General features: G+C 48.7%; 1 protein-coding gene and 1 long non-coding RNA gene across 5 annotated transcripts in view; one reads left to right on the top strand and one right to left on the bottom strand.

Annotated features, from left to right (window-relative positions):
• Positions 1-22905, top strand: part of LOC119950675 (protein polyglycylase TTLL10-like) — a 58905-nt gene that overhangs the window by 16749 nt on the left and 19251 nt on the right. For 2 of the 4 annotated variants that reach the window (XM_038773311.1, XM_038773310.1), the window contains exons 2-7: positions 425-621; positions 8027-8145; positions 10895-11015; positions 14266-14351; positions 17518-17689; positions 20069-20240. In XM_038773311.1, coding sequence (XP_038629239.1) covers positions 539-621; positions 8027-8145; positions 10895-11015; positions 14266-14351; positions 17518-17689; positions 20069-20240 — 753 coding nt within the window. In that variant the 5' untranslated portion in view covers positions 425-538. The remainder of the gene's footprint in view (positions 1-424; positions 622-8026; positions 8146-10894; positions 11016-14265; positions 14352-17517; positions 17690-20068; positions 20241-22905) is intronic. The other 2 variants (XM_038773309.1, XM_038773312.1) reach the window with 2 other exon arrangements.
• Positions 9166-22905, bottom strand: part of LOC119950678 — a 35752-nt gene continuing 22012 nt past the window's right edge. The window contains exons 2-3 of the long non-coding RNA XR_005457387.1: positions 11344-12095; positions 9166-9509 (exon numbers count right to left, since the gene is read on the bottom strand). This is a non-coding gene — a long non-coding RNA (uncharacterized LOC119950678). The remainder of the gene's footprint in view (positions 9510-11343; positions 12096-22905) is intronic.

Genomic DNA, 22905 nt, shown 5'->3' with positions numbered 1-22905 from the left:
AGCCTCAATAATATGAAGAGATGAAAGAAACTGGGATTGTTTCCTTAGAGCAGAGATGGTTCAGGGGGGATTTAGCAGAGGTGTGATGTAAACTCTATTGTGAGGCACCTATATGTACAAAGTTCAGAACACACTCCACAACATTTTTATAATACCTTCTAATATCGTGCAATAATCAGACCTGTCAAGGTGCACTTAGCGGTTGCAAGATCCCATCTCCATCGTTCATGAGCCGAGTTTAATTGTTGGCGATTGTCCCTAACTGGAGCAATGGAGGCTGCAATGGTCGCTAATGAGCACAGAATGATGAAACTGCGGGTATCGCCATTGCTTTTGAAAGTTTGTGAAAGCTTCCTGTCTTCCTGTAAGCCTCTCCTAATGTTCTTTGCCCCACTTCCCTCTGAATTACCCCCATCCCATGCAGCAGGAACTGACGCTTCACAACATAAATTGGAAAATGCAAGGTCTCGTAACAGCATCTCCCACCTCAAAACGAGAGGAGACGTGAGCCCCAGACCCAAGAAGTCCCGGAAGCTGGATGACTGTAAAGATTGCAGGCCCATGTTCTACGTTTCAGGCACAAATGGAACTGACCTGTATGTATAAAAGTAGAGTATCATTGTAAGTTATTACACAGTGAATATCCTAGTGCAATATTCATAATTTCATATTGTTTTTTTTAAATAAATTTAGATTACCCAATTAATTTTTCCAATTAAGGGCCAATTTAGAGTGGCCAATCCACCTACTCTGTACATTTTTGGGTTGGGGGGGGGGGGGGGGGGGGGGGGGGGGGCGAAACCCACGCAGACACGGGGAGAATGTGCAAACTCCACACGGACAGTGACCCAGAGCCGGGATCGAACCGGGGACCTCAGCGCCGTGAGGCAGCTGTGCTAACCACTAGGCCACCGTGCTACCCTGATTTCTTATTGTTTTATTACTTTCTTGCGAATAAGTGCTCAAAGTTTTAATTTAGTGTAGTTTTATGCTTCAGCAGTTATTACTTTTTCGCCCTAATACCGATATGTTCCTCTCTCTCGTTCTGAAACCTCCCAGAACTGACGGGTTTGATTAATAGTCTAGAAATGCATGGAGATGCACCTCTGCCAAGGACCAAAGAGATAGAAGAGGCTGGGTTTCAAGTGGCCCCCAGGCATCGTTATCCAAACCACTGGCATAGATGTTCCTATTTTGTATGTTGTCCAGTGTACCATGTTGCAATTTACCAGAGAGAGAAGGGAGGAAATCAGGAGTGCAAAACTAGGATTTTTCCAAGCTGCTCCTGTTCCTCCATAACTTTAAGGAGGAAACACAGAGCAGGAACAATCCCAAAGAAAATGCTGGCCCCAGGTCATTAGTTGCCTCCATGTCAGGCCGAGAGCCAGTGATGGACTAACACTTTGTGGGGTCCCGCGCCACCATCGCTTCTGACCCCCCTCCTATCCAAGTGATGTTGCGTCTCTCCCACCGATTACATCACATCCTGCCCACCCTCACAGAACACAAAGGAACAATCCACACAAATACACAAATTGATCGCTGCTTAACTGCTTTTTAACTTGTAAAAACATGCTTTCCAGCTTTGCCCCCTCCTCCCGCTTTGCCCCCTCCTCCAGCTTTGCCCCCTCCTCCAGCTTTGCCCCCTCCTCTAGTTTTGCCTCCTCCTCCAGTTGCCTCCTCCTCCAGCTTTGCCCCTCCTCCAGCTTTGCCTCCTCTTCCACCTTTGCCCCTTCTCCAGCTTTGCCCCCTCCTCCAGCTTTGCCCCCCTCCTCCCGCTTTGCCCCCTCCTCCAGCTTTGCCCCCTCCTCCAGTTTTGCCTCCTCCTCCAGTTGTCTCCTTCTCCAGCTTTGCCCCTTCTCCAGCTTTGCCCCCTCCTCCAGCTTTGCCCCCTCCTCCCGCTTTGCCCCCTCCTCCAGCTTTGCCCCCTCCTCCAGTTTTGCCTCCTCCTCCAGTTGTCTCCTTCTCCAGCTTTGCCCCTCCTCCAGTTTTTCCCCCTCCTCCAACTTTGCCCTCCTCCAGCTTTGCCCCCTCCTCCAGCTTTGCCTTCTCCTCCAGCTTTGCCTTCTCCTCCAGTTTTGCCTCCTCCTCCGGTTTCCCCCCCCCCCCCTCTCCTGCTTTGCTCCCTATCCCAGCTTTTGTCCTTTCTCTCAATTTTACCTCACTCCCAGTTTTGCCCCCTCACTCCTAGTTTTATAATAATAATAATCTTTATTGTCACAAGTAGGTTTACATTAATACTGCAATGAAATTACTGTGAAAATCCCCTCATTGCCACACTCCGGCGCCTATTCGGGTGCACAGAGGGAGAATTCAGAATGTCCAATTCACCTAACAGCGCGTCTTTCAGGACTTGTGGGAGGAAACCGGATCACCCGGAAGAAACCCACACAGACACGGGGAAGAATGTGTCGACTCAACACAAACAGTGTCCCAAGCAGGGAATAGAACCCGGAACACTGGTGCTGCGAAGCAACAGTGCTAACCACTGTGCTACCGTGCCCTGCCCCACTCCCAGTTTTGCCCCCATCGTAGATTTTCCCCTTCCCCGATTTGTCCCCTTTCCAGTTTCGCCCCGGCTCACACTTCACCTCGACAATCTATTTTTTTTTATAAATTTAGATTACCCAATTATTTTTTCCAATTAAGGGGCAATTTAGCGTGGCCAATCCACCTACTCTGCACATTTTTGGGTTGTGGGGGCGAAACCCACGCAGACACGGGGAGAATGTGCAAACTCCACACGGACAGTGACCCAGAGCCGGGATCGAACCTGGGACCTCAGCGCCGTGAGGCGGTTGTGCTAACCACTAGGCCACCGTGCTGCCCTTCACCTCGACAACCTGGCCTTGCTGCTGGTTTGCCCGCCTGAGACCTCAGCCCGGCCTGGGGGTCGAGTCGGCCCTTCTTCCCTCGGTGACTGACACCTCGCGCCTCGCCGCACTCGACGACCTCTCCTCGTTGCTGGCTGCCTGGCTCTGACCTGCTGTCCTCAGCCCAAGTTTGAGATTGAGAAACTTGCTGCTTTTGTTTTGCAAAAGCACGGGAGACCGTGGCCTTGACCGCTGCCTGTCCCCCTCCAAGTCCCCTCAACAACTTCAGATCGGTGCTTTCCCACTCTCAGGGTACTCGACCAATCAGAGCCTGAGCGCGCTCTGCATTGCCTGCTGCTAGGCTCTGCCGAGGGCTGTGGGCGGTTCCTTGGAAAATGCTGATTTGGGTGATGAACCATCAATTGAACGCGAGACGAGTTGCTGTACAAAAGTAGGCTTTAATAAGCTAGATGTTAGCCCTGCGGTCGACTACAGTAAATGGCCGACCGCCGGGCGTGCTGGGTATTTATACCTCGCCCTGGAGGCGGGGTTAATTCAGCCTCTCGACCAATCGGGGAGCCGTCACATGACTGGTCTCAACCAATCGGTCGAGAGGCACATGACCGACCAGGGCTAATGGTAAGCCGGTGTTCTGCACCAATGGCAGGCAGCTATGTTAATCATACCACCACATTCACCCCTTGCGGAGAAAGAAGCCGGGGGGGGGGGGGGGGGGGTGGTATCAACAAGAGCTGGGGGAGGAAGGGGAGAACTGGTGGTATGAGTAGTAGCCAGAGAAGGGAAAAAAGGGTTTGGCTTCCCACTGGCCCAAACATTTAACAACAGTACGTATTGTCCATACAAGGTCCATGGTGTTGTTGAAAATTAAATAGACTCGATCAGCCTTTTCATTGCCCGTGACGTCCTGGCAGATCGCCGCAGTGAAGTTGGTGACGTCGGTTCAGCCAATAGTGGTGGTTCCGCTGATGTCCTGGAGTCCGGGAGCGATGGTCCTTGAACTGTCACCGTCGCCCGGGCTGGTGATGGAGACGCCGTGGATGGGGAAGGGGTGGCCTGGGTGGGGCGCTGGGGGAAACAAAACAGAGGGGTGTCTGTGGTGAAGGGGGAGGAAGGCCGCATGCCGGCGGGTGCCAGGTCCCAGAGGGAGACCGTGTCCTGCCGACCGTCGCTGGTCCCCACCCAGACTTTTCACACTCGTCTGCCACTTCCTGGAAGCACCCACTCATTCTTGCCCGAATCATATTCATCCTATGTACCACCTTGAACTGTATCAGGCTCATCCTTGCGCATGAGGAGCTCGCATTTACCCTTTATAGCGCTTCACTCCACACTCCCCAGTTTATCTCCCATCCCAGCTCCCTCTCCCACTTCTCCTTAATCATCACCACCCACTCACCTCCCTGCTCTCCCAGCCACCCGTATATGTCTCCGATCCTGCCCTCCCCTTCCACGTCCGGAAGCAGCAGTCATTCCGGCAGGGTGTACCTCAGCAACCTGGGGAAGTCTTTCCAAATCTTCCGCGTGAAGTCCCTTACCTGCAGTTATCAAAACTCACTTCCTCTTGGGAGCTCCACCCTCTCCTTCAGTTCCTCTATTCTGGCAAACTCCTCTTCCAGGTACAAATCCCTCACCTTAACCAGACCCACTTCTCTCCGCTTCCTATACATACCGTCTATCTCCTTCTTTGGTTTTAACATGATTGTTGCCTGCGTTATTGTCTCCGGCAGCTCTCCCTTCTCCAACGCTTCATTAAATGCCCCCAAAGAGATGTGGCGCCAGGTCAGTTGCAAACTGATGAACCATCAATTGAACGCGAGACGAGTTGCTGTACAAAAGTTAGGCTTTATTAAGCTAGATGTCAGCCCTGCGGTCGACTACAGTAAATGGACGACCGCCGGGCATACTGGGTATTTATACCTCGCCCTGGAGGCGGGGTTAACTCAGCCTCTCGACCAATCGGGGAGCCGTCACATGACTGGTCTCAACCAATCGGGCGAGAGGCACATGGCCGACCAGGGAAAATGGTAAGCTGATGTTCTGCACCAATGGCAGGCAGCTATGTTAATCATACCACCACATTCACCCCTTGCGGAGAAAGAAGCCGGGGGGGGGAGATCAATGAGAGCTGGGAGGGGGGGGGGGGAGAACTGGTGGTATGAGTAGTAGCCAGAGAAGGGAAAAAAGGGTTTGGCTTCCCACTGGCCCAGACATTTAACAATAGTACATATTGTCCATACAAGGTCCATGGTGTTGTTGAAAATTAAATAGACTCGATCAGCCTTTTCATTGCCCGTGACGTCCTGGCAGATCGCCGCAGTGGAGTTGGTGACGCTGGTTCAGCCGATGGTGGTGGTTCCGCTGATGTCCTGGAGTCCGGGAGCGATGGACCTTGAACTGTCTCCGTCGCCCGGGCTGGTGGTGGAGACGCCATGGATGGGGAAGGGGTGGCCTAGGTGGGCCGCTGGGGGAAAAAAAACAGGGGGGGGTCTGTGGTGAAGGGGGGGAAGGCCGCACGCCGGCAGGTGCCAGGTCCCGGAGGGAGACCGTGTCCTGCCGACCGTCGGGGTACTCCACGTACACATACTGCGGGTTAGCGTGGAGTAACTGGACTTGTTCCACCAACGGGTCAGACTTGTGCACCCGCACATGCTTCCGGAGCAAGATGAGTCCGGGGGCGGCCAGCCACGTCGGGAGAGGGGATCCGGAGGACGACCTCCTGGGGAAAAGAAGAAGACGTTCATGAGGTGTCTGATTTGTTGTCGTACAGAGGAGTGAGCGGATAGAATGTAGGGCATTGGGGATAACCTCTTGCCATCGGGAAATAGGGAGATCTCTGGACCGGAGGGCCAGTAGTATGGTCTTCCAGATGGTACCATTCTCCCGCTCGACCTGTCCGTTACCCCGAGGGTTATAGCTGGTCATCCTGCTAGAGGCAATGCCCCTGTTGAGCAGGAATTGACGCAGCTCATCGCTCATAAATGAGGACCCCCGATCGCTATGTATGTACGCGGGGTAGCCGAACAGGGAGAAGATGGAGAGGAGGGCCTTAATGGCGGTCGATGTGGTCATGTCGGGGCAGGGAATGGCGAAGGGGAAGTGGGAGTATTTGTCGATTACCGGCAGGAAGTAAATGTTGCGGTTGCTAGAGGGAAGGGGCCCCTTGAAGTCAATGCTGAGACGTTCGAAGGGGCGGGATGCTTTGATCAGATGTGCGCGCTCGGGGCGGTAGAAGTGCGGTTTGCAGTCGACGCAGATGTGGCAGTCACGGGTTACTGTCCTGACTTCCTCGATGGAGGAAGGCAGGTTGCAGGCCTTTATGAAATGGTAGAAATGGGTCACCCCTGGATGGCAGAGGTCCACGTGGAGGGAGCGGAGGTGGTCTATCTGCGCGCTGGCGCAGGTACCGCGGGACAGGGCATCAGGAGGCTCATTGAGCTTCCCAGAACGATACAAGATCTCATAGTTGTACGTGGACAACTCGATCCGCCACCGTAAGACCTTGTCGTTCTTATTCTTGCCCCTTTGTGCATTTTCAAACATGAAGGCTACTGACCGTTGGTCTGTGAGGAGGGTAAACGTCCTGCTGGCCAAATAGTGCCTCCAATGTCGCACAGCTTCGACTATGGCCTGGGCTTCCTTTTCCACTGAGGAGTGGCGGAGTTCGGAAGCCTGGAGGGTTCTGGAGAAGAAGGCCACGGGTCTGCCCGCTTGGATCAGGGTGGCCGCCGGAGCTACTTCTGATGCGTCGCTCTCGACCTGGAAGGGGAGGACTCGTCGATGGCGTGCGTTGTGGCCTTTGCGATGTCCGCTTTGATGCGAATAAAGGCCTCTGTCGACGGTGGGAAGGTCGTGGTCTGAATGAGGGGACGGGCCTTGTCGGCATAATTGGGAACCCATTGGGCGTAGTAAGCGAAGAAACCCAGGCAGCGTTTGAAGGATTTGAGGGTATTGGGGAGAGGGAGTTCCATCAGGGGGCGCATGCATTCAGGGTCGGGGCCGGGGTTAGGGGCTGGTTTAGCTCACTCGGCTAAATCGCTGGCTTTTAAAGCAGACCAAGCAGGCCAGCAGCACGGTTCGATTCCCGTACCAGCCTCCCCGGACAGGCGCCGGAATGTGGCGACTAGGGGCTTTTCACGGTAACTTCATTGAAGCCTACTTGTGACAATAAGCGATTTTCATTTTTCATTTCATATCACTCCGTTACGCACTACGTAGCCGAGGATGGCTAGACGGTCGGTGCTAAACACGCACTTATCCTTATTGTAAGTGAGGTTAAGACGTTTTGCGGTTTGGAGAAATTTCCGGAGGTTGATGTCATGGTCCTGCTGGTCATGGCCGCAGATGGTGACATTTTCGAGGTACGGGAAGGTAGCCCGTAATCCGTACTTGTCGACCATTCGGTCCATCTCCCGTTGGAAGACTGTGACCCCATTTGTGACACCGAATGGAACCCTAAGGAAGTGGTAGAGGCGCCCATCAGCCTCGAACGCAGTGTACTTGCGGTCACTCGCGCGGATGGGGAGCTGGTGAGAGGCGGACTTGAGGTCCACAGTGGAGAAGACTTTGTATTTCGCGATATCGTTTACCGTGGCGGAAATACGGGGGAGAGGATATGCGTCCAGTTGTGTAAACCGGTTGATGGTCTGGCTATAGTCGATGACCATCCGGTCTTTCTCCCCAGTCCGGGCTTGGGCTCGCCAGGGACTGTTGCTGGCCTCGATGACCCCTTCCTTCAGCAACCTCTGGACCTCAGACCTGATGAAGGTCTGGTCCTGGGCGCTGTACCGTCTGCTCTGGGGCGCGACGGGTTTGCAATCGGGGGTGAGATTAGCAAACAAGGAGGGGGGGGGTCCACTTTGAGGGACGCGAGGCTGCAGACAGTGAGGGGGGTATAGGGCCGCCGAATTGGAAGGTCAAGCTCTGCAGGTTGCACTGGAAGTCCAGTCCTAGGAGTGCCGGTGCGCAAAGGTCAGGGAGGACAAGGAGTTTGTAATTTTTAAAATTACGAGACGAGACCGACCAGGGCCAATGGTAAGCCGGTGTTCTGCACCAATGGCAGACAGCTATGTTAATCATACCACCACATTGGGGAAGCAAGGCGAGGAGAGGGGCAAATTATGTAACATGTAGACATTTGCTTTGTTCAGTGTCGGCTCCTGCACTTCATTTCAAATTGTTTCTTTTCAATACAGAGTTGTCAGCTTTTGTGAGAACAGGGGTTGGAAGCGAATCTATGACAATGACAGAGCTGACTACTTAATAAAATGGTGTGAAATTAATACTCTGACCAACTTCCATTGCTTCCAAGAAGGTAAAGATTTATCTGAATGAATATATACAGGAGCTGTTGAAAGTGTAACATAATAGACTCAAAATACCAAGTTTTTACGTCCTCATTTGTACGCACAGTTTGGATTTTGTTGTTCACTTTGGGAAGAATAAATGCATCTTCTCTTTTACTTGCTGAAACTGATGGTAGATATCAATGGAAGTTCTTTCTGTTTATGACCCACTCATTTCATACATGTTTGTATTTAGCTTCTTTGCAAATTGAAGTATCCGATGAGATTCCCTGTCAGTTACACATGTTTGCCTCTAATCTTTCTTTTCCCCCTCTATCCTGTCCGGAAGGCAGTCAGAGCATGATTCCACAATCACCAGTATGGTGTGTTTCTCCACCACGCCCAGCCAGCTAGCCACTATTCAAGTGTGGACTTATCCTGTGACTCAGCTATTGGAGGATATCACGGCGACCCTTTGCATTTTTGTCCAGTAGCCAGGCGCACAGCCGGCTGCGCTGCCAGTAATCAACAACTGGAACTCAAGCTGATAGTTTTCCTCTTTTTTTCCCCGCTACAGACATTGAGGCAAGTTTCAGTGCTTCCACCATAACCCTGAGTTAAGAGCAGTTAACTTTGTACTTTTCAAGCCTGGGATGTCCTCATAGATATGGCTCAGGATTTTACCAGGAATGTGTCTTCTATACTCAGCCCCAAGGCCGGATCTCCATCTCCCAATGGAACATAGGAGCGGGAGGAAGCCATTCGGCCCATCAAACCTACTCCGCCATTCAATACGATCATGGCTGATCATCCACTTTAATGCTTTTTCCCACACTTTCCCCACATCCCTTTTTGTCACTGTTACCTAGAAATCTGCCAATGTCTGCTTTAAACATACTCGATGACTCAGCTTCCGCAGCCCTCTGGGCTGGAGAACTCCAAAGATTCACAATCCTCTGTGTAAAACAAAATTCTCCTCACCTTGGCCCGAAGTGGCTTCCCCCTTATTTTGAAAATGTGTTCGCTGGTTCTAGACTCCCCAACCAGGAGAAACACTTCACCTGCATTTACCCTGTCCATCCCTTTCGGCATTTTGCTCATTTCAATGAGATTATCCCTCATTTTTTGAGAATAAGGTGCAAAGTTCTGAACATCATTTTCTTTGCTGGAAAATCAATTTTCCTCTGTCTCACCATGGATTGGGAAAACCTCGGGTGCAAAAGGCACTTGCACCTCTTCCTAGAACAGGGTTCCCATTGTGAGGACCACAGGAAAATACTAATTCCTCCTGGACGTGATTTTCGTGTTCTGGTGAAGGTTTTGGAAGTCCTTAAAAATGCCACTCCTTGGAAAGTTTCTGACCACTGTGGTAAGCAGTGAGGGTGGGAACATTCTGAAAGGTAAGCGTAAAATGTTTTAACTTCTTCAAAGCTATTAGATGCTGCATTGTAATGCAGATGTGTTTTAATACAATGGTCAATCATAGGGATCTGACCGGCATTGTGCAAGTGTTGTCATGCGTTACAATACTTTCTCCATGGAAGAATGTGCTATAACGCATTAAAAATTGTAAAATAAATTGTCCCGTCAGACTCTGCTTTCATGTTTTATGCTCTGATTTAAATCAACTGATAGCTCTGGCTATTAAAAAAAAAACACCTGCTTTTGAAAGGTGAAGAAAGTATCTGTATCTGCTCCTGTCATTGGATTGGCAGAGACATTGCTTTGAAATGGAAATGGAACACCATTCTCTCCTGTCAGTTTCAGGCAATGTATCTGAAAGATTTTTTTTTAATGACGCAACTATTTTTAATACTTGACTGGATTTCAAAAGCTGTTAATGGTTTCAGGAGGCTGCCTATTATCTAAGAACGACTGAAACTTTTAAGAGGCTGTAATAACAGAATATGTCTTTGGTGTGGTTTCTTGGTTCTTTACAAGCTCAACATGCGTGGGGTGACATAGAGGGATATATGGTCGGGGGTGGCGGCGGTGGGAGGGCATGAGGCGATGAACAGGTTGAGGGATGAGGTTTAGTGGGCCATTGAATGATGTTGGGAGCTGGGCTACTAAGTTGTAAAATAGAGGTGGGCCTTCTAATAAACTGCCATCTGGATCCACACTCCTCATCCCGACTTGCAAAAATGCACTGCTAAACCTGACCAATGTGTGAAAAGATAAAAATCCCTGCCAATGTCATAGGTGGGTCTGATGCGTATTTTGGAAGGTGCAAAAATGCATCTGTCGGGTTTCCTCGAGCCCTCATATATTCCAATTCCATGTTTTAATATTTCTGTCACTGCTATAGACACAACTGGACCACACTGAAACAAAGAGACCAAATACATCTAACATACATGGTGGGAGTGCGGTTAGCTCAGTTGGCTGGCTGGTCAGTACGTAATGCGGAGCGATGCCAACTGCGCAGGTTCAATTCCCGCACTGGATGAGCTTGCCATGAAGGCCCCACCTTCTCGGCATTGTTCCTCGGCTGCTAACCCTCAGGTTCAATCATCGCCAGTCAGCCCTCTCTCTCAAAGTGGGGAGCAGCCTATGGTCCTCTGGGACCACAGCGACTTTCCTCCCTTTCCATACGTGGTACATCGAAAGAATCTTGGTACATCAGAGAGATCACTACATTGAATATCAGGAAGTGGTGAAGGATGTGCAGATACCTTGGAAATTTTGAGGCTTACAAGCATTCATCGTTTCCCATAATTGTGTATTGTTAATTGGCTTCCCTAATAAGTATGGCTTTCATTTCTCTCATTCTGACAGGTAAACAGCTGTTAAACCAGATCCCAAACAACAGACTTCTGACCACCAAGGTTGGCCTCTGTTCTTCCCTGAAGATCTTTGAGCAAGTAGTAACTAAATATACAAAGATTATATATCCCAGGTAAGATAATTAGTTCCCTGCATATTTCCATAACAAGATCTGTTCACGTTTATTTGCAGTCAACCTTAAATTGGATAAATATCCTAAGTCTCTTCATAAAGCTATGAGGAAAGATAGACATTGCATCAATAAAGGAGAATTTAAATGGGATACTCAAAATACTGGTTGACTAATTCAGTTTTCGAGAGGCATTGAGATGGTATTCCAGAAAGTGGGAATTACGAAGCTGATGGCACAGTCGCCAATGGTGGAGCAAAGGAATGATTGTATGTATTTAAAGATGGGGGACAGAGGAATGGGGGTTCTTCAGCCTCTCTAATTAGCCCACCTGCATCCTTCTGCTATCTGCCTTGGCTAATTGGATGGCCAAATGCAGTGGCAGGCTACTCATTAGCCGCCTCCAGTAAAATTAAGCTGGGGGCTGGCTGCACCATGAAATGCTCAGGCTCCGGATCCAGAAACGGTCCTCGTGTCAGGAAAGAAATTTCAGCCTCATGTTTTTCACACCTGCCCTCAGAAACACTTCGATGATTTCTCTGAGGGCTGAACGAGCAAAGACTGACCAGACGAGGCAAGACGCAAATCATTAAACCCCTGCACCTCACAGATTGAATGGAAACATAGAGAGCAGCAGCCAAACTAAATTTTGCTCAAAGACAGGAAAACAACAATAAATCGCCCGCCCTCCCTTTTTGTGAGATGATAAACTTGCTTTTGGCTTCACTTCACTTCACTTTCAGACACCTTTTGACATCAAACAAATTGTTTTTCGCTACCAGTTCTGAGCCAAGGCTCACAACCATCTGTTCAAAACCTAATTGTCCCTGGATTATTTTGCCCTGCTCATTCTGGCACATGGAAGCAGACATGCAGGATCTCTGACATGTTCTCCTTGTAAGGATTCACCGGCAGGTCCAACCCACCAAACCTCTTCCTCAAGGGCTGCAATGTCTTCCAACTCCTCATTCAACGACCAAGCAAATTAAATAATGGACTCCACCACGCATATAATCAATTGTTGGATTGTCTGAGGTGAGATGCCAGGTTTCTCAACGTCACTGGCCAGCGTGACCGTTAGACCTAGAATGAGACAAAACGTTTTAAATAAACTGGGAGTTGTGATAGTCCCCCCCAAACAGTTTGCCATTATTCCATATTTTACAATGCCCTCAAACGGTGGCTTTCTTTTAACCTGTGCAAACTCACTTTGTTTTGAAACACAAACCGAAGCTTAACTGAATCCCATTATGTGAAAAAGAAATCATCAAACATCCTACACGGAGGAACACAAATGCTGTGAATTTTCTTCCCATTGACAGATGTAGCTTTGTCCATCTGGGGTTTCTGCTAAGTTTGCGTCTAAGCTAGAACGGCTGATCAAGAGGGCCTGAGGCACTCTCATTTTAGGAGGAATCTAGGGTTCGTGTCATGTACCCAGCATGAAATGAATGCGGGCTGTGTAAACTGTAGAATTGTGAAGATTTACCTCTGCTGAAATTGGAGAGGGACCATTCATCTGGTTATTAATATTTTGCTTTGATAATTTAAGTGACATCTGTTCTGCTTTGTCCATTTAAATGGAGCATGTTTGCCACAACAGATGTTTTCATGAGGTCAAATTACACAATTTCACCTGCAGATGTTTAAAATACTTAGTGTAAGGTGAATCATTTATAGTCAATAAATAATTAAAGCTGGACAAAACATGCTATTCAGTGGTTAGCTGTCCATTTGCAAACAGGTGTAAGTTAGAGAGGAGTTAGTTTTCGTTAGAGAGAAGAAGGTTAAGAGGTGACTTAATAGAGGCATACAAAATGATCAGAGGGTTAGATAGGGTGGACAGCGAGAGCCTTCTCCCGCGGATGGAGGTGGCTAGCACGAGGGGACATAGCCTTAAATTGAGGGGTAATAGATATAGGACAGAGGTCAGAGGTGGGTTTTTTACGCAAAGAGTGGTGAGGCCGTGGAATGCCCTACCTGCAACAGTAGTGAACACGCCAACATTGAGGGCATTTAAAAATTTATTGGATAAGCATATGGATGATAAGGGCATAGTGTAGGTTAGATGGCCTTTAGATTTTTTCCATGTCGGTGCAACATCGAGGGCCGAAGGGCCTGTACTGCGCTGTATCGTTCTATGTTCTATGTTCTAAGTTAGATACTGCCACGATAGATGCCATTCTCACTGTTTCTACATGACACAAATCTGGAGTCCTGGTGAAAATGTCTCTCATAAAATTTGAGGATTCTTTTGGGTTTTGAGGTTTAAAATGCCTGCCTTCCCGAATTCTTCAACACTCCCCCCCCCCCCCCCCCCCCAGCCCCCACCCTCTACCCCGATGTTTAATTCACTCTCCCTGGTCTGATTCTGAAGCTCCCTCCCAATCCTTGGCTTTCTTTGCACGGTTGTGGTCCTTTCCTCTGCACCATTCCAGAAATGTCATGTTTATCTCAGAATCAGGGTGGGCATACAAGCTCCGGCATTTCTCTATCGGCTCGCTAAGATCCAATCCATCCCATTCCGTCCTCTTTCTCTGGAATTTTTTTTCTTCCTTTTAAAAATCCGTATCCCATTCTCTATCAAAGCCACGACTGAAACTGTGTTTACCATCTCTTCGGCAGTGCATTCCAGATCGGAGCAAGTTTCTGCATCAACAAATTTCCCTTCATGTTGCGTCTGTTTCTTGTGCCATCCATCTTAAATCTGTCGCCTTTGGTGACCGCCCCTTCTGCCACTGGAAAGAAGATTCTCCCTGTCCACTCGATAATCTTCATTTTGATCAGGTTTATCAAATCTCCCTACAATCATTTTGGCTGTAACGTGCTCTGGGACATCCTGAGACTGTGAAACAATCATAGATCATAGAATTTACAGTGCAGAAGGAGGCCATTCAGCCCATCGAGTCTGCACCGGCTCCTGGGAAGAGCACCCTATCCAAGGTTAACACCTCCACCCTATCCCCATAACCCAGTAACCCCACCCAACACTAAGGGCAATTTTGGACACTAAGGGAAATTTATCATGGCCAATCCACCTAACTTGCACATCTTTGAACTGTGGGAGGAAACCGGAGCACCCGGAGGAAACCCACGCACACACGGGTAGAATGGGCAGACTCCACACAGACAGTGACCCAAGCCGGAATCGAACCTGGGACCCTGGAGCTGTGAAGTGATTGTGCTATCCACAATGCTACTGTGCTGCCCGCAATGATGTGTAAATGCTATTAATATCTTTTCCCTCCTCTAGATTTCTGAAAATGGCAGAGTTTTATCCTGAAACGTACCGGATGGATGTGAAAAGTGAACGCCTCGCTTTCTTTGAAATCATGGAAGGTACTCTTTCTTCCCACCATTCCAAAATTTTAGCTTCCCTTCCCCATCTATCCACAACCAAACAGGTTAAAACTTGACATTTGCTTTTCTGATGTATCATTGACTGGAAGGCCATTGAATAACTTTCCATTTCTTCTTTTTGTGACATGTCTTAACTGGGTTTCATCCTTCCATGGACCAATCTGTGGGAGCACAGGAACAGGGGCAGGTTATTCAGCTACTCGAGGCAGTCCTACTATTCAGTGAGATTGTGGCTTTTCTTTTTATTCATCCACGGGACGTGGGCGTCGCTGGCTAGGCCAGCAGGTATCGCCCATCCAGAATTGCCCTTGAGAGGAGGTTTGGTGGTGAGCTGCCTTCTTGAACCACTGCAGCTCATGTGGTGCAGCTACGTCCACGGTGATCTGTGTTTTGAACGTCATTTACCTGCCATTACTTCATAACATTTTACACGCTTGGATAGCATATCTATCAGTTTCAGATTTAACGTCATTAATTGAGCTGGCATCTGCTGCATGTGGAGGGAGAGAGTTCCACTCTCACCCACCCTCTGCATGAAGAGGTGCTTTCCAGCATCTCCTCTGAATGGTCTGGCTCTGATTTCTAACATTATGACCCCTTTTCTCAAAGCAGAAAATGGTTCTCTGTATCCCCCCCCCCACCAATTTCTTTCAAAGTCCTGAAAACCTCAGTCAAGTTACCCCTTAACCTTATGTATTCCAGGGAACGCAAGCTGACCCCCTGTGTAATTTCTCCCCACAATTTAAACCCTGTTAACATTCTGATGAAAGCACTGCACTCTTTCCAAGACCAATATAGGGTGGGATTCTCCAACCCCCCCCCCCCCCCCCCCCCCCCCCCCCCGCCGGGTCGGAGAATCGCCCAGGGCCGGCGTCAATCCTGCCCCCGCTGTGTCCTGAATTCTCCGCCACCCAAGATTCAGCGGGGGCGGGAATCGTGCCGCACCGGTCGGCGGGCCCCCCGCGGCGATTCTCCGGCCCGCGATGGGCCGAAGTCCCGTTGCTGACAAGCCTCTCCCGCCGGCGTGGATTAAACCACCGACCTGACCGGTAGGAGCAGGCGGTGCGGGTGGGCGTCGGGGTCCTGGGGGGGGGGGCACAGGCCGATCTGACCCCGGGGGGTGCCCCCACGGTGGCCTGGCCCGCAATCGGGGCCCACCGATCGGTGGGCGGGCCTGTGCCGTGGGGGCACTCTTTTTCTTTTGCCTTTGCCATGGTCTTCACCATGGCGGAGGCGGAAGAGACCCCCTTCCCTGCGCATGCGCCAGGATGACGTCAGCAGCCACTGATGCTCTGGCGTATGCCTGGACTTATGCCGGCCGGCGAAGTTCTTTTGGCCCCTGCTGGCGTGGTACCAAAGGCCGTTCACGCCAGCCGGCGGAGTGGCAACCACTCCGGCGCGGTTCTAGCCCCTCAATGTGAGGGCTTGGCCCCTAAAGGTGCGGAGACTTCACCTTCAGGGTCGGGGAGAATCCCGGCCATAGTCTTTCTAAAGTGTGTGCTGCCCAGAACTATACATGGTTCTCCGGATGTGGTTTAACCAGGGTTTTGCATTGCCATAGCAAAAATTCCTCCCTTATATAGTCGAGCTCTCTAGTTATAAAGACCGATATTCTATTCGCTTTTCTGATTATTTTTTGTTACCCGATTACCGATTATTATATTTTAATGAACTGTGCACATAGGCCCCTGAATCTCTTTGCACCTCTAGAGTGAGGATCTCTCCCCTCTTGGTCCAAATTGCATCCTGTTTTAGCCACTCAGTTTATTCTATCAAAGTTTCATGATCCTATCAGTATTACTTCCTATATCACCAATCTTTCCATCATAGGCAAACTTGGACATATGGTTGGCTATTGTTTTATCTAAGTCATGGATAAAAATAGTTAAGGCCATAGCACAGATCCTTGAGGGACATCACTGGTCACTTCCTTCCAATACATATCCGCTATCCGCATGTCTTTTAATATCAAAGTAATCTCCTAATCAGTCAATGATTTACCTTTAATTCTAATGAGCCATCATTTTAGCTGACAATCTCTCATGTAAAATATTATTGAATGTCTTCTGGACTTCCATGTAAATTATATTCATTGACTTTCCCTGGTCTACTACTTTAGTTACTTCTTCAAAGAATCCAATAATCGCTTGTTGTCATTTCACCTCCTGTTTTCTTGGGTTCTTCTTGATTTGTGCTGGCTAATCCTTTGAAGGCGCATTTTTTATTAACTTTAGCAATGTCTGTGTGAAGTGGTGCAAACTGACACGAAACCTGTGCAATGATTGTCCAGAATTAAGGCCCACCCAAGGTTTCTCTATTTTATGAAGTGGAGATGCCGGTGTTGGACTGGGGTGGGCAAAGGAAGAAGTCTCACAACACCAGGTTAAAGTCCAACAGATTTGTTTGGAATCACTAGCTTTGGGAGCACTGCTCCTTCATCAAATGATTCCCCTGATGAAGGGGCTGTGCCCCAAAAGGTAGTGATTCCAAACAAACCTGTTTGACTTTCACCTGGTGTTGTAAGACTTCTTACTGTCTCTATTTCATGTGGCAACTCCTCCTCTCTCCCTGTGCTACTGCCATCATGCCCTGCATTGCTCTACATGTCTGGCTGTTTTGTGGAGTCCTGCGCTGCTCGATCCTTGATTAATCCCATTCCAATTGTAGAAGCACCTTATCTGCCTCAATGATGCAGAACAAGGCCAGCAGCGCGGGTTCAATTCCCGTACCAGCTGAGAATTCTGAATTCTCCCTCTGTGTACCCGAACAGGCGCCGGAATGTGGTGACTAGGGGCTTTTCACAGTAACTTGATCGCAGTGTTAATGTAAGCCTACTTGTGACAATAAAGATTATTTATTTTATATGATCATTGCATTTCACTTGGGTACTCCCTGTATCTCAAAATGCTTCTCTCTAATACAACTTGCTGCTGCATTACAATCTGCTGCGTTACAATCTACTGTGTAACAGCTACTGCTAATCTAGGTATCATTGGACAATGCAGATTGATCCTCCTATTCAGTATTCTGTGGAAAGAGATGAACTCAGCAGGGGCTGATGACCTGTTCAACTGTTCGCTGACTATTGGGAAGGATTACATCTTTTCCCGCTGATGTTCTGTTTCCTATCTTTCTCTCCGGGCAGATGGACCAATTTGGATTTCGAAACCCGCCGGATCAAACCTGGGCAAAGGAATCTTTCTCTTGAAGTGCCAAGAAGACTGCCTGGACTTCCGCGCGAAACTGGAAAGTGTGGAGTGGAATTCTTCCAGCAAGATTTATTATTATGGTTTACCCATCAACAGAATAGTGCAACGGTAAAGAAGAGCAATGGCAAAATAAACCAAACTGCAGGTTATGTGCCTAGATTGGATGTAAAGGGAATCATAAATAGTATCGAAGGAAAGCAACTATTGAAATAGTATCACTCTTCTGTTACTTTGGATATGACACTTCAAGATTGTCCGCTATCGGTAGAAATATCAGCTGTAGATCAATGGGTGTAGCTCGTTTCTGAGTCAGAAGGTTCAAGTCCCACTCCAGAGACTGAAGCCCAAAACATTGAGGTTGAGTCTACCGTGCAGTGCTGCACGGTAAGGGAGTGCTGCACTGTCAAAAGAGCCTTCTTTCAGATAAGATGTTAAAGCAAGGTCCCATCTGCTCTCTCTCTCTCTCTCTCTCTCTCTCTCGAGGATAATAAAAGGTTATTTGAAGAACAGTAGGGGTATTTGACCCAATGCCCTCGTCAATATTTATTCCTCGAGCTAACGTCACTAACGACTGGCGTGTTTCCTACATTACAACCGTCACGACGCTCCAAAAATACTTCTTTGGTTGCAAAGCACTTTGAAGCCCCCTGGTTGTGAAATTAAGCCCTATGTAAAGGAGAGTCTTCTTTTTTACTGTATCAGGCCTGAAGTACCCCAGGTGGATATTGGTTCTGAAAAAGTCGCCATTTGTTCTAATTTCCGGCAGTGACATAGAACCATAGAATCATATAATGTTACAACACAGAAGGTGGTCATTTGGCCCAACCTTCCCATACTAGCTCTTTGATAGTTATCCAAATCATCCCCTTCCCTGCTCTTTCTCCACTGTCCTGTACATTTTTTCCCATCAAATATTTCCCCAATTCAGTTCTGAAAGTTGCTGTTGAATCTGCTTCCACAGCCTTTCAGGTCACAACAACTCATTGTATATTTAAAACGTTTCCTCGCGTTGCCTCTGTTTCTTATCCCCAAATCACCTAAAATTTGTGTTTTCTGGTTACTGACTCATAACCATTCATAAACACCCCTATTAGATCTTCTCTTAACTTTCTTTGTTCTAAAGGTGAAGAATTCAAGTTTTACCAGTAATAGAAGGCTTTTATCCCGAATACTCTTAGGAATTTCTTCTGCACCTTGTCCAAGATCTTGGCATCCACCTTACCATAGAATCCCTGCAGTGCAGAAGGAGGCCATTTGGCCCATTGGGTCTGCACCAACCCCTTCGAAAAAGCACCCTACCTAGACCTCCCCCACCCCCCACCCCTGTAACCCAGTAGCCCCACCTAACCTTTTGGACACTTTAGGTTGGCCAATCCTCCTAACCTTCACATCTTTGGACTGTGGGAGGAAATCGGAGCACCCAGAGGACACCCACGCAGACACGGGGAGAACGTACAAACTCCACCCAGACAGTCACCCAAGGCCGGAATTGAACCCGGGACCCTGGTGCTGTGAGGCAGCAGTGCTAACCACTGTGCCGCCATGCCATAAAGTGACTCGAGTACAATTCTCTAACTGACACTGTTTTATAAAGACATTTCATCGAAGGGCGACACGGTGGCGCAGTGGTTAGCACTGCTGCCTCACGGCACTGAGAATCTGGGTTCGATCCCGGCCCCGGGTCACTGTCCGTGTGGAGTTAGCACGTTCTCTCCATGTTTGCGTGGGTCTCACCCCCACAACCCAAAGATGTGCAAATTGCCCCTGAATTGGAAAAAAATAATTGGGTACTCTAAATAAAAAAATGACATTTCATCTTGACAAGTTCAATAAGACTTCCTTACATACAATGATACAGCAAACACAGAGAGCATATTTACAATGTCATTATACAACAAATAGTGGAAATACTTCCCCTGGAGAATCAGCAGATGGTTAAATTGTTCCATATTTTACTTGGAGTTCTCAGACACATTTATGTGTGCATGAAAACCAGAAAGAAAAAACTTAGAAAGAAAATCTTTGAAGATTGGTTTTATGCAGGCACCTTGCCATTTAAGAGAAGAATGATTTATCTCAATGGGCCTTTGTGGAACTCGCTTCCCTGGAGGGCAGTGGAGACAAGATCATTGACTATTTTTAAGGCCGGGGTAGCGAGATTCTTGAGTAACAAGGGAGCCAAAGGGTATAAGGGGGTAGGAGTTCAATTCCGGCCTTGGATGACGGTCTGGGTGGAGTTTGTACCTTCTCCCCATGTCTGTGTGGGTGTTGAGGCCACAATCAGGTCAGCCAACACTTTATTGAATGGCAGAGCAGATTTGAGGGGCTGATTGGTTGACCCCTGCACTGAATTTGTATATTTGTAAGTGGAGAGAGGAAAAGTCTAGCATTAGCTCAAAGGAAAATGCTAGAAATAAAATATCTGTGTGGTACCTCACAAACCTATCTTAAAACATGGCTGAAATGCTTACGCTTTTACCTACACAGATATCTACACAAACCTTTACTTCTGGAAGGTCGGAAGTTTGATGTCCGTTCCTACCTCCTGATTGCCTGTACATCACCTCACATGATCTTCTTTCGGCACGGTTATGTCAAACTGGCGTGTAACAAATACGATCCATATTCGGATGATCTGACAAGTCACCTGACCAATCAGGTAAGTTGCACGAATGGAAAATATCCTTTTTCATTTCCTTTCTAACTGTTAGAAGTTATGAGTTAACTTTTAGACTATTGTAAATAAAGTGTAGATGTAAAGTAGATTCTTAAATATTTTTGGGTCTTTATAAAATCTTCCTACCCTAAATTACGAGTTTCCATACCTTAGATCACTCACGAGTGAATCCCAACTACCCAAACCTCCGACAGGGACCCCCCCCCCCCCCCCCCCCCCCTCCCACCACTCGTTTCTCTGAGGTTTTTGTAAGTGGTGGGTGTTAGACTGCTTTCCTGTTCCACTTTCTTTTGTTATTTTATACACAAATATCATATATAACAACCCAAGTCCTTGGTTTTAATAAGCTTGTGTTACACAATGCCACATGAATACTCAGAAAGATCGCACCACATGGTATCAATATGATGACATAAGACCACAAGAAAAAGGAGCAGAATTAGGCCACTCAGCCCATCGAGTCTGCTCTGCCATTCAATCATGGCTGATATTTTTCTCATCCCCATTCTCCATCCTTCCCCCCCGATCCCCTTGTTAATCAAGAACCTATCTATCTCTGGCTTAAAGACACTCAGTGATTTGGCCTCCACAGCCTTCTGCGGCAAAGGGTTCCACAGATTCACCACCCTCTGGCTGAAGAAAGTCCTCCTCATCTGTTTTAAAGGATCGTCCCTTTTTTATTATTGAGTTCACTATTCATTGTAAGAAATCGCAATTCACAATTCCAGTTTGACGACAGCAAACAGTGGTCTACCTAAAACTCTGGCACCAATTCCAACTTTTGGTCTCTACATTCCATGCATACTAACATTAAACCATTAAAAGACACATTGTGCAGATTTCAGATATACAGCATGGAGCCAGGAAAGTACATTCAAGCTCTCAATCTTACCCACAGACTCTGTTGCCATGGTTGTATGGTCCAGTTCAATCACTTAATTACAATAAACGGTGACCAAAAAACATGTCTCAGACTCTGAAGTCATGAGTGAATGATTTTCTCTGCCATTCAGCCCCTCAACCTTGACTCAAGACTGCTTTGCAAAGCATCCCTGTTCAGCAGAAGTGAAGCTGTTTTAATTCATGGGGCGGGATTCTCCCAACGCGAGACTAAGTGCCGACGCCGGAGTGAAAACTGGAGTGTTTCACTCCGGCGTTGGAGGCCGCTCCTCGCCCCCTATTGTCCCACCCCCAGGGGGCTAGGAGCGGCACGGCATCATTTACGCGCGCCGGGCCTTGGCGCCGCGTAAAAGCAGCGCCGCGTAAACTACGCGGCCGGCGCCGTGTTAATGACGTCACCTGCGCATGGAGTGATCTTGCGGGGCGGCGGAGGAAAGGAGTGCGTCCTTCAGAGACGCCGGCCCTGCCGATCGATGAGCACCGATCACGGGCCAGACCCCTTTTGAGCACCCCCCCGGTGCTTGATCCTCCCTTCCCCCCCCACAGGCCGCCCCCGCAGCGTTCGCGCGCTGTTCATGCCGGCAGCGACCAGGTGTGGTTGGCGCTGGCATGAACACGTCGTATTGGGCAGGCCGCTTGGCCCGTCCGGGCCAGAGAATCACCGCTCGCCTGTTACAAACGTCGAGCGGTGATTCTCCGAGCGGCCAGCCGTAAATCTCGGTGCGCCGTTTTGGGGGGGGGGGTGGGAGAATCACGTGCGGGTGCCAGGGCGGCATGGTGGGTCTTGCCCCCCGCGATTCTCCCACCCGGCATGGGGGGGGGGGGGGGGTGGGGGGCAGAATTGCCCCCATGGTCTGTGTGGTGAATATGATTCACACTATATATAGTTGCCAATATCACTCCATGTACATATGTTCGTTATCTACCCATTGTAAGTGGAGTTGCACTATCCGTCCACCAGGGGGAGTCGCTCTGGGAGTACGCAAGAGTTTGTACTGGGCTCCTCCCTTGGCTCCGCCCAGGACTCCTCCCCCTGGGACCGATGTATAAAGATCAGTGCCTTAGAGCCAGCCTGCCAGTAACACCTGAAGTTCAACGACGAATAGGCTGGCTCTATTGTAAGTGTATTATTAAAGCCTCTGTTCAGATCCAACTACACGTGTTCGCTGAATTGATGGTTCCATCAGTCTGTCGATCCTAGTGAGGCATTTGGGCAATGGGAACTCACATTCCCACAGTGGAGAGAGGGAATACCAAACCGTGTTCCATAATTGCTTTTAAGTACTGGACTATTTTATGTGTCTACAAGTTACTACCTTCACTCTTTGAAAGCATCATATTAGACTTGAATTGAAGTATTAATCATCATGTGATAGTTTTGAACTAACCATGAAATAGTGAATAATCTGACAGTGATATGGGGCGCGATCTATCCAAATGGGGACAGAGTCCTGTGGCGCGAGATTAGCCAGGTGTTTCCCGGCGCTTGGAGAGCCAAGAAATGTCCATCCGCGTAGATTGGGGCCTCAGTAAGGAACTTCCCCACGAGGCCCCACCTGGCCCTGTTTTTTGCACTGAGTTCCACTCGCCAGAACTCCTCAGGTGCAGCGACAGATCGGTACGCCATTTTTAAATTGTATCCCAAAGGAGTCCCAAACCGCCCGTCCCCCCAGCCCGAACTCACTAAAAGGAGGTGCCCAGGCTCTACATGGCACTGCACTGCTCAAAAAATGCCAGCTTGGCACCT

This window comes from Scyliorhinus canicula, chromosome 16 (genome assembly GCF_902713615.1).
Source record: "Scyliorhinus canicula chromosome 16, sScyCan1.1, whole genome shotgun sequence".
NCBI classification, from domain to species: domain Eukaryota; kingdom Metazoa; phylum Chordata; class Chondrichthyes; order Carcharhiniformes; family Scyliorhinidae; genus Scyliorhinus; species Scyliorhinus canicula.
The sequence above is the reverse complement of the archived record's forward strand: the minus strand, read 5'-3'. Positions and strand labels throughout refer to the sequence as shown.